At 36.0% G+C, this 19,327-nt stretch overlaps 1 protein-coding gene and 1 pseudogene across 1 annotated transcript; one reads left to right on the top strand and one right to left on the bottom strand.

Annotated features, from left to right (window-relative positions):
- Positions 1-1,805: 1,805 nt before the first annotated feature.
- Positions 1,806-2,807, bottom strand: LOC130939557 (uncharacterized). The gene is made up of 2 exons (XM_057867650.1): positions 2,163-2,807; positions 1,806-2,063 (listed from the first exon to the last, which is right to left on the bottom strand). Exons 1-2 carry the CDS (start codon positions 2,805-2,807, stop codon positions 1,806-1,808), a joined length of 903 nt encoding a protein of 300 aa, XP_057723633.1.
- Positions 2,808-13,107: 10,300 nt separating this feature from the next.
- Positions 13,108-17,353, top strand: LOC130939556 (pentatricopeptide repeat-containing protein At1g59720, chloroplastic/mitochondrial-like; annotated as a pseudogene).
- The last annotated feature ends 1,974 nt before the right edge of the window (positions 17,354-19,327 follow it).

Genomic DNA, 19,327 nt, shown 5'->3' with positions numbered 1-19,327 from the left:
ATTTCCACGTGGCTCCACCAGAAGAGCTCATTAGTATAACTTCCCCCTGGCCTTTCGCAAAATGGGGAATGGACTTGTTAGGTCCTTTTCCCCAAGCACCAGGACAAGTCAAATACTTGATCGTGGGAATAGATTACTTCACAAAGTGGATAGAAGCAGAACCACTAGCCACCATCACAGCTCAAAGAAGTCGCAGGTTTCTCTACAAAAACATTATCACAAGGTATGGAATACCTTATTCCATCACCACTGATAATGGGACCCAGTTCACCGATGCCACCTTCAGAAGTTTGGTTGCCAGCATGAAAATCAAACATCAATTCACCTCGGTAGAACACCCACAAGCCAATGGGCAAGCCGAGGCAGCTAACAAAGTCATACTGGTAGGACTAAAGAAAAGATTACAGGAAGCAAAGGGAGTTTGGGCTGACGAGCTCCCCCAAGTGCTATGGGCTTATAGGACGACCCCCCAATCCGCCACAGGAGAAACACCCTTCCGATTAGTCTACGGCGTAGAAGCCATGATTCCTATAGAAGTCAGTGAGCAAAGCCCAAGGGTAATTCTTCACGATGAGGTCGGAAATGTACAGGGGCACAAAGAGGAGCTTGACTTGCTCCCCGAAGTCCGTGAAAACGCCCAGATCAGAGAAGCAGCACTAAAGCAAAGGATGACTACCAGGTACAACAAGAAAGTCATTCGAAGAACATTTGCCTTAGATGACTTGGTCCTAATCAGAAACGACATTGGAGCCAACAAATCGGGAGATGGAAAGCTCGCCGCAAATTGGAAAGGGCCATACAAAATCAAGGAAGTGTTAGGAAAAGGTTATTATAAAATAACCGACCTGGATGGCGTTGAACTACCGAGGTCGTGGCATGCTTGTAATTTAAAAAGGTACTATAGTTAAAAGCGAACTCTGCTCCCTGGTGTACTCTTTTCCCAACTTCATGATTTTTTCCCAAAAGGGTTTTTTCTGGAGGAGGGTTTTTAACGAGGCATCATAGTAGAGGCTAAGGGAAAATATGCTATCAAAACCCTTAGTAGCAAAAAGTACCTTCTCGATTAATAAAGATCTTTTTCATTTCATAATATCTCTTGTAATATCCTCCTTTATTTTTCTAAGTCTTTCTACGAAACGCGCCGACTTAAGCTCGACAAAACGTGAAAATCCCATGAACCGACCTAGATGGTCGTCAGGATAAAACGACGAGGTACAAGTCGGTGTAAAGAGGTTATACAAGTCGGTCGTAAAAGCTCGGTAACTAACCCGACTCATAAGTCGGAAAGAGATCCCGAGTAGGAAAACTTGGAAAAACTTTGATCCGCAGATCGGAGTATAACACCAAGTAGAAGAAAAACGCATCGCAAAAATAACCTAAGTCATAAAAACTCACTAAAGCAAAGTCGAGTATAAAGGATAACAAAAGGGATATGACAACCTGAAAAGTTTAAAGCTTGCATACAAGCCTTTCCACGAAAGAGGCTCGAAAAAATAATGCAAGCTAACAGAAGGTTTTTCGAAAAGATCAAACATATTTCAAAAAAGAAAAGCATGTGCACGCGTAAAGTAACGTAAACCCTTATCCAAAAAGGGCACCTACCTCGATTAGAAAACCCTTATCCAAAAAGGGCATTCATTTTGTTTAAAACCCTTATCCAAAAAAAGGGCAACAAACAGAATATTTTGTTTACGGCCTCAAAAGGCCAAGAAGCAAAGTGTTCAACACCACCAGAAAATAAATAGAAGTTTAAAAAAGGGGGGACCCACAGGCCGGGCCCCCATATAGCCATAAAATTAAAGAAGTTATTTTTTGGAATCACCACCACCATGAGGAACATCACCAGGGCTGGAAGGAGGAGCCAAAGAAGAAGTCGGAGCAGGAGCTGAAGAACTCGGTGCATCTTTAGAATGAGGAGGAGACTCTATAATCCTCTGCCCCCGAGTCTTTAGGTCTGACTCGGAAAGGACCTCGGGAGCAGGAGGATCAACAATGACGCCATCAATCACCACTTTGTCAGGATGTAATGGAGAAAGATCCAAGTCGGGGGCTATAACCCTGACCTGCTCTAGGAAAATTCTCCAAGACTCCTCGGCGCCATCGGCGATAGAGTCCTCCAAGTCAGCATAAGCATTCCGAGAGTTCAGCAAATCCTTCTTCACCTCCACCATATCTTTAAATAGGCTTTGGTAACTCTCCTGGGCTGCCTTCCTTAAATTCACCTCCATAGTACATTGGGCTCGCAGCTCGCTCTCCTTCTTCCGGAGGTCGTCTCTCTCCTTCCTCAACTTATCCCTCTCCTCCTTTAACTCCTTCTGATGTTTTTCAAACATAAGAAGCCTCTCCTCCAGCTCCTCGACCTTTGGGGAAGTACCCAAGGAGCTGAGGGGAGTCTTCTCAAATATGTCCAGAAGTTTGCCACAAACTCCCGCCGCCCTAAAACTTTCTTCGGCCAGAGTGGCAAGGTGCTTCCGAACAGAAACATCATCCATATTAATAAGTGGATAGATGTTCTTTCGGACGAAGGCAAGAGCCTCCGCCCTAACACCACCTTCCCAAGAAGGGCCAGACTCTGAAGTCTTGCGCTTCTTACTCTCTGGCTCGGAGAACGGTTGGGCAGAAGGGAGTGGTCGAGTCAAATTTGAGGAGGAGGAAATAACAATAGGTTGAGATGGAGTACCCACGTTCCTAGGAGGAGGAGGAGGAGGAGGAGGAGAGACGACCACCTTACCTCCGGACCTAGCCCGGGACTTCGCCTTGGCTTCCTGTACCCGCTGGTAGGACTCTTGAGCATTTTTCTTTGCCATATCTACAAAAGTAACAACCAAGTCGGTAAAATGCAAGTCGATAAAATGCTCAAGTCGGTAAAATGCAAGTCGGAAAAATACAACTCGGGAACAAGAAATGCATGCACTACCTATGCAAGATTGAACAAAGACCGACGTCCCCTGAAGGATTTTTCTCGTGTCCAAGTATGGGGCCCTCCCCCATGCTTCTCGGAAAAACCCAACAATGGCTGCCTCCACTTCATCTAGGTCATCTAGACCAATCTTTTCGCAAGGAGTGGCCGGCAGCCAGTAAAGGGAAAAGCGAGGGGAGGAATGCTCGTCCAGAAAAAAGGGGTGGTGACCCTCTACAGCTTGAACCTTGAAGAAGAAGTTTTTGAAATCGTGGAAGGACTCGTCAAAAAGGGTGAAAATCCTCCGACCTTGAATGGCTCGGAAGGACACCCATTGTTGCTTGTTGTTTAGCCCACTGAAGGGCTTAGTCATATGGAAAAGATAGAAGAAGATTCTCAAGGAAGTCGGAAAGTCCAAAGCGTGGCTTATAAACTGGTAAATCTTCAAAAAACCCCATGAATTGGGGTGGAGTTGAGTAGGGGCAACCTTACAGTGGTGCAAGACGGATATCTCGAAATCAGAGAAAGGAAGGAAAACACCCAAACGGGTGATCATACATTCATACATGAAGAAAAAATGAGGGGCCGCCTCATTAGCCCTTCCAAAACAGACCCGGTCTTCAAGACCCGGGATTATCAGTTCATATTTGGGCTCGTTCTCGTCCGAAGTACAGAGCCTATGGTGGGTACGAAGGTGGGTGATAAACTCAGCGTCAACCAACGGTTCCTCCCCAAGGACCGTATCGTCAACCCACTGAGAAAGAATGTCTACAGAGGCCATTTTTTATAAAGAAGAAAGTGGCAGAAAACCTACAAAAAGGAAAAAGAAAAAGAAAATCAAAAATTACGGCCACTAAAGAAGAGAGATTCGAAACTAGAATCTACAGGTCAACCTATCTACTCGCGAAACATGCAAACATAAAGCATGGTATGAATAAAACAAAACTAACCTTTATCCGAAAATGGAGGTTGGAGAAGAACGGAAGTCTTCGAACACAAGGATACAGTACGAACAAGATAAGGAGAAAGTTTGAAAGATTGCAGAAACGGAAAATGGAAAGAGAGGGAAAGTATTTATAAAAAAGGCTAAGGGGCATAATGGTAAAAACGAGGCAGTCATTAATGAGACTGCACCGTTACCAAAGCCCTCAAATCCCTAAATAATCCCTCAACGGACACGACGCTTGAATTGACGTAACTGTCAGAAACCAAAAGTTGCGAAAATCACGTCGGTTTCCAAGATCCGTGTTCTTTCAAACAAGTCGACTACGAACCCGAGTTAAATACTTGAACCCAAACTTTAAAAGATTTGGGCTCAAGTAGGGGCACTGTTCATACCCTGGCCCAATGTTAAGGGCCCAGGACCAATCGAAAGGCCTGATCCACTAGGTTAAGCCTATCGAAGCACCCACCTCCATCTAAGAGGTCGGTGTTAACCCCGACTTGGTATGAAGAAGTCGGTTGCGAGATTAGCTGGCAGATAAATACTCATTCAAATGAGTAACCGCCCCTGAAATCTCTCCAACCACTTCATAAAGCCATATCTTAACCTCCCTAAGATAATGGGACGGTTATTATCCTAAAGATACGGCACTACTCCAACGGTGGTTATTGGCTCACCACTATAAGTACACTGACACGCCTCAGGTATTCCTAAGTCCAATACTCTCTAAGACCTGCTCACACCCTTGCTAACTTAGGCATCGGAGTGTCTTTGCAGGTACCACCCCCCATTCACACGCGAGCACAAGTCGGACGGAGCCTCCCGAGTTGCGGACCCACACGGAGTCCTCCTCCATCATACACTTGGGCTGCCGAACGCCATCCATTGGACTAATCTCCGGTTACCCATCGTAACAGTAACTAAATATGTTTTTTCTTTTTATGTGCAGATAACATTGTTGTTAAAACTATTTTATGAATTCTTTTATAAATAAAATAAAAAATATCATCTTACCTAAGTTTTTTAAAATAAATGTGGTTATAATTTTACCCAACCTTTTATCATAGTTTCAAACCTCAATTATCAAAATTTTGTAGTTGTTATTCTATTTCGATTTGAGTTAGAATGTATTCTTTCATTATCTTCACTTTCTCAGTAGATACTGATATTCACATTATTTTCTGTGATCAATCTCACAGCAATACTAACTTTTTCTCATAAATCTAAGTCACATCCTGCAACACTGCAGGTCATTAAAATGTTAATTTGGCCTCATGGCATGTCTAGATAAATAGTAAATTTTTTTAATTTGTATATATTATTTATATTTAGTTTTCTTTTAATGTGCATTTTTTACTAAGTGTATATTATCCCATTGTAAATTTGCATCAGATAATAACACCTGTTTCAAAATTTTATCCGAATAATAACACCGAATAGCTACAAGAAGGTTTTTCAAGAGGTTAGAGATAGATAGTTTGACAAGTGGACAGTAAATTAGTTATTTAATGTTAATTACATTTTATTTATGATTTTGTGACATTAGCTTTAACTATATATTATTTTAATTGTGTAGGAGAAATTCACATGGGATGAGGCCATGCATAAATAGATGATAAAGATCTTTCTCCACCGCATGACAAAGCGTCTTCAGCAGATGTTAGTGGATGTGCGAATGAGGAGGGAGCACCTGATGTAATGGCTTTGACCCAACATTAAGAATGCCCTGTATGTGTATTAGGAGAGGGATGAGGGTTTCAAACGTCATCAGGCCATGAATAGGGCCAACAGGGCGTCCAACAGGGCGTCGAGATACACATGGGAGTTCGACCACGATTATGAAGACAAAAGACAAAATGGTATAACTTCTTTAAAAATGCTTCACTAGTTTATCTTTATTTCTTAACTTAATTGTCACTTGTTTTAATATGCTTATCCAATATGTGTAGATAAAGTCACTGCAGCGTACTGTTTCAATGCCCGATGCCTTCAAACAAACTCATACATTTAAGAAGAAGAATGAGAGATTTGTTGATTAGCGGTATGCGGACTTTTATGTAAGTAATAGACTTTGTATAAAATTTAATAACATATTATGATATCACATCTTATATTGACATTGACATTTAATGTATTAGGATTTATACACCCAGAACTTAAAAGTCACAACATAGTAATCTCAGTAGATGGCAAATGATGGCAACTCCTCAAGCGCATCTGTGGGAATCCTGAAGTCGTATGGCGCCAGACTGCATTCGAATCACATAAGAACAATATCTTCAGAATATGGTCATTATTAACCAACAATCTGTGCACGTCTACCTTCAAGGTTTCCTCTACCTTGCTTACTAGCCCTATAAATCTGCAAAACGTAAATTTGGTGAACAGATCCATAGTCTAACCCTAAGCTTGCACGATTAGGACCTGGAGCACATATAGCGCATGCGGTAGCAAATGGTTGTCTAATATGAGCATATGCGTGTAGGAGCAATGATGCTGGAGGCGACTCCTCCTAATCTGTAGTTGTACTAGTCTAGACACCAGCACCCACAATGTCGCCGCATCAAGAGCAGCATCGAGACTATTAGGAGGAGGACGACGGCGACGACGATTATGAGAATTTATAGGGTTTAGGATTTTCTTTTGTAGTTTCATATTACCATCAATTATTTGATTGACGATATTACTTTATTCTGTTTTTAGCATTTGTTATTTCGAATTATATTGTTTTTTATCATAGATTTTGTGGAGTTTAGGAATATCTAGGGATGACAATGGGTTTTTTTTGGGGCGTGGACCCCTTCCCCATCCCCGTCCCCATTTAGTAAAATATCCCTTGTCCTTGACTCTGACTCTGACTTATTTCTGTCACGAGTCTCCGTTTATTTCTTCTTGCGAAGAAGCAAAAACCTGTGGGTATCCATGAGTATTAAGTTTTAATTTTTTTCAAAAGAATTAACACAACCATAATAAAATCTAATATAATTCAACCAAATATATCAAATCAAATACAATTTAAATATAAATTTAACGTAATAACATGCACATGAATTTTTAACATATAAATTTAAATAAAATAAATTAGGATTACTTACAAAAACTTGTATATATATATATATATATATATATATATATATATATAAACATTTAAGTCAATTTTCTCTTTTGGGTCTTTGTGGGGCGGATACTTCAATTTTCATCACCGTCTTTATTTATTCGTAGGGGTGAGTCTCCATTGCTATGAAATTTTGCGAGTTCTCATTAGCCTTTTTGTTGTGAGTAATTCTCGCAAAGTAATGACAATGAAAAAAAAATGCTACAAGAGATTCCTACAGATGACGACAAAGTCTTTAATTAACTTTTACTTATTATATCCTCTATTTAATATAGAAAGAGAAACTTAGAAGAGTAAAAAGTTAATGGAGAGAGTTTTTAGGTATATTTTTGTCATTTTTATTGTTTATAATTTTAATAATATTTAATAATTGTCCTAATACTTACACAAAATTAAAGAGACACTTCATATGAAACAAACTAAGTAGGTATTACCTCTCATTTTTTTTATATAAAATTTTAAAAATAATTCTTTCTTATTCCTAATTTCTTATCAAATTTATTATAATTTAATTATTTTGTTAGTTCATATAATTTAACTGAATTTTTAATTAAGTGTTTATACTTTTTTTCTTTTCAATTAGATTTCTATATGATATTAGATTTTGTAATTAAATCCTTATTAATAGTAAATGTAAAACTCTGATTAAATAAAAGTTAAATAAATAATAAATTAATAGGGACCGACAGGGGTAAAAAAATTTAGAATCATAATTTGAAATTTTAAATGCGATATTTAGATTCGAAAGATTTTTTCGAGTGAAAAAATGTACTTTACCGGGAGTATCAGCTAAGACTATTCGGTACTGTGAGTGAAAAAAAATTATGAGGGAGAGAGATTAAGAAAGTAGAATGGATGATTTAGAAAAGTAAAAATAATTAAAATGCGAATTAAAATACTAATCTTAAAGGTTTTGGCACAAAATTGGGACAATAGACTAAATCGAGTGAATCAAATCCAAGTGGGTCCAAGCCCACATATAAATACCCACACTTAAGCCACAACTCAGCATTTTCTTTCCCCTATTTTGATGAGCAACGTGAATTAGAAGAGAGAAAGGAAGAACACTAAAAATCCTAACTCCCCACCAACTTCAATCTACCATAACTTTTTCTCTGGAGTTTCAATTAACGAGCTGTTTGTGATCACGCATCGCTCTCCTTACCCTCTTCGATTCTGTTTAGGTATTATGGTGAGTATCTTGAAGTCATTTATCCAGTTTTATTTTCCCTTTTAATTCGTATTTTGGTTTGGATTTTGAGAAAATCTTGTAATTTTGGCTGTTTAGGGGTGTTCTAATATGAGCTATTGATGAATTTCATCAATAAATTTCATGAGTTATGGTAAGAAATCCCCAAATTCTTATGATTTATCAAATTTTATGAACCCTAGATTAAGGTATATGTGAAATTGGTTATGTTACTGTTGTTGGATGAATTTAGCACACTTTGAGGAGTTAAATTTGTTTGTGAAACTTTTAGAGTGAGTCTTGGAGTAGAGAATTCAATTGTTGGGTGTGAACTGCCATCATTAAAGGTATAGTTTATGTTTTATTTAAGTATCATGTGGTGTGATGAGAATTTCTAGGTTAGATGCTCCTATGATTAAGCTTGAATAGTTTGACTGAATGTATTAGTATGTATAGTGAATGTATGAATGGAATTGATATTGGATAAAGAGTATGCATATATGAATTTGTATTGAATTGATAAATATTGGGTCAGAGATCGTAGAAGTTGGGTCAGAGGCCATGAAGATAAGTCCGGTAAGTTGTTGAATGGTTATGATTGAGGTTGAATTATAAAATTGATGGTTTGAGGTTGAAATTGAGATTTGAGTTGTGAAGTTAAAGGATTTAGGGTTGAAATGTGTGAATTACATAGATTGGAGTATAATGATGGTGAATGAGTGATTTGGATTGGTTAGAGGTCATTATGTTGAGTTGAGATTGATGAAGCTTGCGAATTTTGAAAATTTGGTAAATTCTATTTTTTGGTGAAAATTGATTTTTGACCAACTTCAGCGGATCGTAACTCGGTCATCGGAATTGGAAAATTTGCAAAACTAGATTTTTATGAAAATTTATATATCAATCTTTCCAACGATTCAAGAATGGTTGAAAAATGAATTTTGTGAAAAAATATGAAAGTTTGAAATTTGGGCTGAAAACCTGGTTTTTAAAACATATCAGCTTTTTCAAGTTTTGGTATGGCATGCGTACGCGAGCATTGTCATGTGTACGCAAGAATTGGTCTCTACCTGCGACCACACGTACGCGGATAAGGTGATGCGTACGCGACTTTGTCAAAATGACGCTTTCGCATGCGCAACGCAAGTCATATGTACACGAGCATCCTCCACTGTCAAAATTTCTCGCGTACGCAGGAGTGGTCCGCGTACGTGAGTTTGCCAAAATTTTCACTCATGCATACGCATGACCACCCAGATTTTCAAAACTTGAATTTTAACATTCTTAACCATTCTTTTAGCCTTCTAAACCTCTGTAAATCCCGATAAGAATATAGAGTTGGTGAAATTAAGGATGGAAGAATTAGAGACCAAACTTAAATAGTTGAGTTAGTGAAATTGAGGAAATTGAATAAGACGTGAAGTGAAGCGAACAATTAAGAGGATGAATGGTAAAGATGATTTATTATGATTGAGATATAATGAGGAGGATTATGATATTGAGAGATAGTGATAATTGATTGAGATTGAAATCTACCTATCCAAGTAGATGTAGTGGAGTGATTTCGCTTATTCCAGGATGTGGTTTAGATGAGATAGTTATGATGGTGAGGGATGTTGATGGCCGATTATGAGAAATGTGATTGAGGATGAAAGTGATAATAATACTGAGTCTGATGGAGTACACCTGCTTGGGTAGATGCAGTGGAGTGATTCCGCTTGCTCCGGGACGTGGTGAAATGTATTTGCCTGGGTAGAAGCAGTGGAGTAATTCCGCTTGCTCTAGGCTGTGACGCTTTGATAATGATATTTGAACTGAGTTTCGAATACATCTACTTGGGTAGATTCAGTGGAGTGATTCCGTTTGCTCTGGAATGTGGTAAAAATTCTGTTGACCTTGCGTCGTAAGTTGTGGTCGGACACTTATACCTTTTCGGGCGTTCTTCCTTGAAGATATAAAATTTTCCTTGGTAGATGCGCGTACGTTGGAACTGTCCAGGGTTAGCTACCGGACATGTCGGGTTTGGCTGTATAACTGACAGATGAGCTCATTGGCCATAGGGCAGGCATACATCATTTGTATTGTTTGGATTGTTTGGGTTTGCCCTTCTTGTCTTGACTTGCCTATTTGTGCATAATTAAACATCTATATGCAATATGTTGTACTTGAATTTAATTGTGTATTATTTTATCTGTTTTGCTTGTGCTTGAACACCTGAGAAGTTCCTCATGCTGGTGTCGGTTGACGCTGGTGGCTAGTTTTGTTCTAAATTGGAAATTGAAAAGTTTGGATGGTTGGAAAATATGAGAAATTGAATTAGACTTAGTATCCCCTAGGATAGTTGCCTAGTTCATGGACTAGTGAGAACCTAGGGTGAATAATTGATGAAATGAAGTTTAAGATACTTAGTAAGTTTCTATTATAGTGCATTGTATTTATTTGGAATTTTTACCGTATTGAAACCCATGGGTCGGGAGTTCTCATTTTGTATATATCTCTTATTTTTAAGATACAGGTCCTGGAACTTAGCAGTGAGATGTTGTTCATCTGAAAGATGACGAAGCTTACGAGATTTTTATTTATATTTTGTTTAAAATCTCCCCATACTTATTTTGAAAAACTCATATATATGTAATTATTTATTTTGAGAACTTGCCTATAGAGGCCTGGGTGTATCTTTTGAAAGAGATAAAAAAAATATTGTTGTCAACTGTTTTAAATTCTGTAACCCTAGCCGACCTAAACTTTACAGGTTGTGGCTAGTGGCTATCATACTTATCTTATTATATATATTCTGCCTTTATTCTATTCATCCTTTAAGATTTTAGTTATTTTATCCGCTTTCCGAACGTGTTTTACTTATTTTCTTTGATAGGTAAGTGTTCCTGATTCGCGATTTTATTTTACTCATTTTCAGACTTTTCGTTTAATACTTTCTTTCAATTATATATATATATATATATATATATATATATATATATCCACCTTGAGAGTCATACCACCTTATTATCATTGACTTATGACTCGAGTATAAGGATTTGAATATTATGATGTTACAACAAACATTAAAAAATGTCTATGTAGTATAAAATTACTAATTTACCCATATCTTCTACCAGTGAAAAAGCAGAAAAGCCATGGTACTCTCTTCTTAGACAGGGTTCACTTCCCCTACAACCCCCTCCACGTTCTCTACCAACAAGCTCTCTTTCTGCCATAGTAAAATTTTTTCCATAATCAACACAATTCCAGATGCAAATTTTTTAATCATAGCATAATCAGTTAATTACAAACAAAAAACACATAATTATAACTCATAATTGTAATATGTTAGCACAATTATTTTTGTATAATCAGTAAACAAAAGCAGAACTAATTCAAAACAGAAACAGAAACAAAATAAAGCAGAATTAGAAGCAAAAGGAAGCATAATCAAAAGCACCATGATGAGCAAAAAATCAATGTACTCGGATATTGGCAAGTGCACCAAATCGTTCAAGTAATACTACGGTGAGTGGATATCGTTTCCACGAGGATTAACAAATTGAGGCAAGCAGCGTCTAATTGAATCTCTATTTAGATCAATCAAACCTTAGCAAGAGGATTGTGGATTTTGTAGAAAAGAATGAATAAATAAAAAGAGAATTAGGAGAAGGCTTAGAGAATTAATAAGTAATCAATGAATGAGAATGTTGAAGACTTCAAAGATGTTTGATTCTTAGAAAGAATAGTGCTTGTATTTTCTTACTTTAACTCATGCAAAAATCTTTTCACAACAAATCATTTTTAATCAAATTTCAATCCATTGAAAATTTAATTTCTCTTAACTCAATTAATTGTATCCCTTGGTCAACTAATTAGGAGAAAAGATGAAGAACTATTTCGATTTTAAACCACACAGTATTCAAAAACTATTCCTAGTTGAATTAAACGTCACGTATTCAAGAGTAGTTCTAAATAATTAAAGATTGTGAGATGAGTTTTAAACTAATTCTGAAATTAAATTTTTAAAATAATAATAAAATCAAAGACAGAATTAGAATATTTTCCAATACTTATAACCATTAATGATGAAGAACAAAACTCAATCTTGAAAAAGTAGAAAAGTATGAATTAAAATAAAGGAAACACTGATATTATAAATTCATAAACCAAATAAAACTCATAACCTTCAATAATAGAGATTTAGTTACTCATGATAATGAAGAAAACTAAATAGAATAGAAGAAGATGTACGTATGGTGATTCTAGATTCCCCCGGTTGCCTCTCTCTTGTGAACCTCGTTCACTTATTTATATTCTAAGTTCTATCTAAAATTCAAATTCAAAAACTAAATGTTATCTTATTTTTAGGAGTAATGAGATAACTACCTACTTAAATTCAAATTAAATCTTAACAATAACTCAAATCAAATCTAGAATTAAATCCTAACAACCAAATCTTTATCTTTCTAAAAGGAATTAATGCCAACTAATCTTTTGAATCATGAATTTTCAGATGAGATTAAGGCTTTCCATGATTGCATATTGAAATTGAGCCTTGACAAGTGTTACATCCTGAGAGTTTGAAGCTTTGGAGCGCCGGGCATGCTTCTTCAAGTTTGGGCAATGTCCCATTTGTGCCTCTAGGGCCAAGGACGCCGAGCGTTGGTGAAGGGCCGTTGGGCACCGATGAGTGGGTGTCGGGCGCCGGTGGTTGGATGATGGGCGCCCGTTGTGATATTTTGGGCACTCAATTTTAAAGTTTTGGGTCTGATTGGGTCTCCTTTGAACTGTATTTGTGTTTTCTTGTTAAAAAAAGTTTTAATTCTTGATTACTTTGAGAACAAAAACTCTTGGAAACACAATAATACTAAAACAACTACAAATACTTGATTAGTTTTGAAATTCCACTAAAAAAAAATAAGAATTTTGATTAAAATTTAAGAAAACTAATGAAAAAAACCTAAAACCTACTAAAGATGCCTAGGCGTCACACCATAAGCAAAGAGAACCAGTCTAGAACCCAGAGACAACGAGCAACGATCATTGAATCTGAGATGGTGAGCAACGAAAGACGAATCAGAAATGACGGGCAACGAACGGGAGGGAGAAGCTTGTCGGCGACCTCCTCTAACGATGATGGTAGCACCGACGTCAGTGCGTCACCCTCCGTTGTTTCCCTCTTTTGCAACCTCCATTCCTTTCTTTCTCCTTCGCAACGCGATTTCCTTTTTACGGTCTCTCTCATTCTGTCTTTCTCTCTTCCATCATTCTGGGTCTCTCTCTCCCTCTCTCCCTACCTCTCCCTCTCCCTCCGTGTCAGTGGCGGGAATGAAGAACAACTAGTGACTGTGATAGTGGCGTTCCTTTCCTCTCTTCTTGCTTCTCCTCTCCACCGATGCCACCTTCTCTTCTTACTCTTTCTTCTTTCTCTCTTCTTCCATCTCTTCTCTTTTCTTCTCTTTGAGTGTGAGAGAATATTGAAGGCACTTTTATAATTTAGGTTTTTTTTATGTGTGCTATATCATTTTGTTTAATGAAATATTCTGTTAACTCTAATATTTTGTTACGATAGGAATTTAATTATAAAATATAATATAGTATAGAGATTCAATTTTAAAAAATTATATAAAAATCTAATTAAAATTTCGTTGTAATCATAAAGACCGACGAAATAATTAAACATTTATTCTCCAACTTCTTTGTTTCTCCGCTTCCGACCACCTTAATTTTGAAAAACTTTGTATAAAAATATAGGGTCAACCAGAGTTGACTCTTCAATATCTAAACTCTATATTAATGGTGGTTACGTAGTATTATCATCATAAAAGATATTTATTACGTTGGAAATTAAAAGCCAAAATTTTATAAAAATATTTTTTGTTATAATTAGTTTTGAATGTGTGTCTTAAAGTAATAGGTTAAGTATATCATAAAAGAAAATATTTTAATGGTATTTATTGTAAAAAAATTTTTATGTATGTTTTTAATGCATAAAAACAATGAATAATATTAATTAATTATTTTATCAGCGATACAAATTTTTGAATATCATAGTTTACTCAATAAATTTTTATATATTTATATATAAATTAATATATAAATTATTTTACCCATTTTAATATGTTTATATAAATACCGATTTAATAATTGATTTTTTATATAGCCGTAATATAATTGATTTTTTAGTTTGCTATGGTGAGTGATCAATGTTGTGAATTCTATTATATGCAGACACTTTTCAAAGATGTGAATCTAAATTGGATCATGGACGAAACACACGAAATTATTCCATGCATTTATGAAAGGTTCCAACAACAGTGATCCGAGCTGTGGGATGTGAGAGACGAGATATGAAGCAATAGAAGGCCTAATAATGAAGCAAGAATGATAGTGAAAATTGAAAAATACTTTTCAGATTTAAAACATCTGTCTAAAAATAAAAATGGCGTTATTATTTTAAAATAATAAATCTCCATTATTTTTAATTTAATGATGATGATTGAATAGAAATTAGTTATATATAGATATATAACGATATACAATTCTAAATATTACTAAATTTTATTTATTACTACTTTTTAATATTTATTATTTTGAAACGGAAAAATATAGAAAAATTAAAAAACATAAGAGTGGCAATTCCAATGATGAGTTGTAGAACATTTTGGAAGATTAATTAAATGAAAAGTAATAAAAGAGAAATCCAAAATGGAGATGTAAGTTGGTTCACCTACCACCAAAGAAATGGACAAATGATAAATGGCACACCTAACTTGAAGCCCAAAATCAAAGCCTTCAAACATCCACGCCAACTCCCCCAACTCCAACACTAATTCAACCACACATATTCTAGCGCCCCATATTCAACTACGTCATGCCACATTTCAATTCTACCACATATCGGAAAACAATTTATAATATATATTTTTAGGTGTTTGCTACGGTACGGTGATAAATTCATACATACCGATATGTTTAAAATATGGACAAATAATAATAAGACATGTGGAATTTATTTTCCACATCAGCATTTAATTTTTTCTTTTTTAAATATATAGTATATCACCATTTTTACTAAAACATCCTTTTAATTAAATAAAAATAAAAAATATTTATTTATTTAATTTTATAAAAAGACTTAAACATCCTTTTTTTATTTGATTAGACAAAAACATCCTTTTAAATTAATTAAATTTTAAAATTCAATTAATCCTAATTTTATAATTTTAAATAATTAAAACAACAAAATAAAAGCTTATTAAAAAAACAAAAAATTAAAATTGTTCTTCATCTGTGCTAAATATATTAAAATAATAAAAAATTAAAATTGTTCTTCGTCTCTGGATTCAAAAACCTTCTCTCGTTCACTCCTCTGAAGGTTTCAATCTTCTTCATCTCTCTCTCATCGTCCGTCGCACGCAAGACGCGATCTCACTCCCTCACCTCCGTCCATCTCCCGCCGCCGTCGCCGAAACGAACTTTGAAGCCACCGTCGTTATTGTAGCTCTGTTCCACCATCGTGTAGCTACTGTTTCAGCTTTGAAAGCACCGTCGCGCAGCTCGGTTCCATAGTCGCCGGGCTCGCCTCCTTTTTCCGTCGCGCAGCTCTGTTCCATCATCGCCGGCGCTATCTCTGTTCCTTTTTCCTTCATGTAGAACACACTCATAAGAGCCTATGCTAGAACCGCAGACCAAAAACACAAGTCCATGGAACTTTACAAAGCAATGTTAATGATGGAACGAGAACAACAAAGTGCAGCGGTTATTCCTGATAATTACACATACCCTTTTGTATTAAAGGCATGTGCTTACTTGTTCTCTCTTTCTGAAGGGAAACAGGTGCATGCTCATGTATTGAAACTTGGGTTTGAATCGGATACTCATATTTGTAACAGTTTGATTCATTTTTATGCAACTTGTGGGTTTCTAGACTTGGCACACAAGGTGTTCGAGAAAATGTCCGAAAGAAGTGAGGTTTCATGGAACATCATGATTGACTCTTATGCAAGTGCTGGTGAGTATGACGCTGCATTGAGAATGTTCTGTGAGATGCAGAGGATTCATGATCCTGACGGTTACACCATGCAAAGTGTGATTAGTTCCTGTGCTGGATTGGGTGCTTTGTCTTTGGGTTTGTGGGCTCATGCTTATGTCTTGAAAAGGAGTGACAAGAACATGATTGGTGATGTTTTGGTTAACACTAGCTTGGTGGACATGTATTGCAAGTGTGGCTCAGTGGGGTTTGCAAAACAAGTCTTTGAAAGCATGCCTTGTAGAGATGTGAATTCATGGAATTCAATGATTTTGGGGCTTGCCATGCATGGCATGGCTGAGGAGGCGTTGGACTACTATGCAAGAATGGTGAAGGTAAAGGGACTCGTGCCGAATTCAATCACTTTTGTTGGTGTCTTGAGTGCATGTAATCACAGGGGAATGGTTAATGAAGGGGTTATGTCTTTTGACATAATGACCAGGGAGTACAAAATTGAGCCAAGATTAGAGCATTACGGATGCCTCGTTGGTCTTTTCGCTCGAGCCGGACGCATCGAAGAGGCTATGAACTTGGTTTCAGAAATGCCTATGAAACCGGATGACGTGATCTGGAGGAGTCTGTTGGATGCTTGTTGCAAGCAACATGCAAGTCTTGAGCTAAGTGAAGAATTGGCCAAGAAAGTGTTTGAGTCAGAGGGAAGTACTACATATAGTAGTGGTGCTTATGTGCTATTGTCAAGAATCTATGCTTCAGCTAGCATGTGGAATGATGTTGGATTGCTTAGAAAACTAATGACTGATAAGGGTGTGAATAAAGAACCTGGTTGTAGTTTGGTAGAGATTGATGGTGTCACTCATAAATTTTTTGCTGGGGACACTACTCATCCTCAAAGTGAAGATATATACAAGTTTATGAGTGAAATTGAGGAGAAGCTAGAAGCAACCGGGTATGTACCTGATTATTCAGGTGCACCTTTAGTTGATGAGGTTAATGAGGGAAAAAAGAATACTATGAGGTTGCATAGTGAGAGATTAGCTATAGCTTTTGGATTACTAAGGTCAAGACCAGGCATGCCAATAAGAGTGTTTTAGAATCTTAGAGTGTGTAATGATTGTCACAGTGTTACAAGATTACTATCAAGAATTTATAATGTAAAGATAATTGTGAGAGATCGTGCACGGTTCCATCATTTTAAAGAGGGAAACTGTTCTTGTAAGGATTATTGGTGACGAAAAATATGCACAATCATATATAAATGAAAAATCTATGGTGAACTAGTATATCGTTAAAAAATTTTATTGGCCCAGGTTTGATGTTATGGATTTCTTAAAATTTCATGTGACAACAGAGAATCCTATCTTCACAGCAATTATTATAATCATATATCTCTCTGGATATTAAAAGCGACATGAATGATGAATGATTTGGTTCAACTAATAATAGCCAGCTAGTTGATACCAGTGAAACTGCCGGCCACATGCATTCCATTGACACAAATTCAACAGACGAACAGTAACATAAATTGGTTTGAATGTTTGATATAAGATTGTACCAGAGAATTGAATTTTTTTTTTTTAGGTTCAAATTGTAACTTTAAACTCATTGATAAATTTAGTTTGCATCTCTCTGTTTTGTTTTGTTCTGTCATTTGTGAATTAGAATCTCACCCAATAAGACATACACACATAAACAGAACCTTTTCTATTAGAAAAATAAGCCTGTTTATAAGTATTGTAATAAATAAATAAATAAATAATCTATACAAAGACATACACTAACACTGATACACTTAAGAATAGCATAGTCAAAGAAAATTTACCCCAATACAAATGAAATGGAATAAATGAAACAATAGTAGTGCACATGAAGAATTGACTAAGTTATAACTATAGCTCAAATACATAGGAAGCCCAAAAACAACGACTACCAGAAGAAGGGGACAATATGCTGATATGATTCCCTAGCCAATGCAAAATTTAGGGCACCTCCATTGAAGGTTGGTAAGACCTTAATGAATTGTGCTTTTTCAACGCAATGAAGATGGTGTAGTAGTGCAGCATCTTAAATGCTTTCACATGTATAATTGATATTTGAACCCGCTTGGATCTCTATGTACATAGCCCTTGCATTAATGTAATTGATTCAAGACTCCACAAATCTCGCTACTCAAAGTAAACCTTGTGCCTCAAAGTCTTTTGCAACTGGAATGGCATAATAGAAAAATAAAAGTTAGGGAAATAATTGAAGTATAATGCGCAAATATCAAATCATGTTATATAAATTCTTTTGGATTAATGTATCAATTATTCTCACATTTCTATGATGAATTTCCAAAGTATATCCTCCACTCAGATTAAGCAAAGTACAATAAGACATAAAAAACAAAGTACAATAAAAGTACATCAGAAAAAGAAGAAAAAGAAACCACACCTCATCATATTACAGCTAAGCATGTGAAGACGGGATAACAGCAATTTTAGAGACTTGTTTAATGTTTGATTACTAAAAGTGCTTCTTAAATAATCTAAAATTGCAGGAAGAGTAAGTAATATAAATATATATAATAGTTTATATGAATAGCTGAATAACGTGAAGATTAATACATATATACACCGTACCATACAAGGAGTTACAGAAAGCTAGGAAGTACCTGCACTGTGGTGATAGGCGCTGCACCAGGATGATCTTGAAAAAACTGCTTATCATCCCCGAAGATCTACACAAGTCGCATATTGGTTGTCAAGAAATGCCCAAGCAAGTTAATAATGACATCTTTACAATGAAAGCATTAAATACATATAATTAAGTTAGCACTATATATGAGAGAAGACAAATTCCAAAAGAAACTATATGAAAAATTGAGACCAGAGACAAAATTTTCAGAATAGAAATTCTACTTTTGTTATTGACTATCAGAAATGGAAATTCTAACGAGTCAATAAGAAAAGAACTTATGGAAACACCAGCTCCACCACGGCAAATTACGCAATTTTCTAGATCAGTAACATAATAGATATGTCACAAAATTTGATACCTTCTATCTACCAATATGCAACAATACAAAGGCTATGGGATCAAAGGCATACAGATCACTACGACTTAGTGAGGAATATGAAAGAATATATTCACACATCAACAAACAAAATTACTAGGATCAACAAACAAAATTTCAATACCCAATTTAAAAAAGGAACTAAAAAGTT

The sequence above is a fragment of the Arachis stenosperma genome, chromosome 7, assembly GCF_014773155.1.
Source record: "Arachis stenosperma cultivar V10309 chromosome 7, arast.V10309.gnm1.PFL2, whole genome shotgun sequence".
In the NCBI taxonomy this organism is placed as follows: domain Eukaryota; kingdom Viridiplantae; phylum Streptophyta; class Magnoliopsida; order Fabales; family Fabaceae; genus Arachis; species Arachis stenosperma.
The sequence above is the reverse complement of the archived record's forward strand: the minus strand, read 5'-3'. Positions and strand labels throughout refer to the sequence as shown.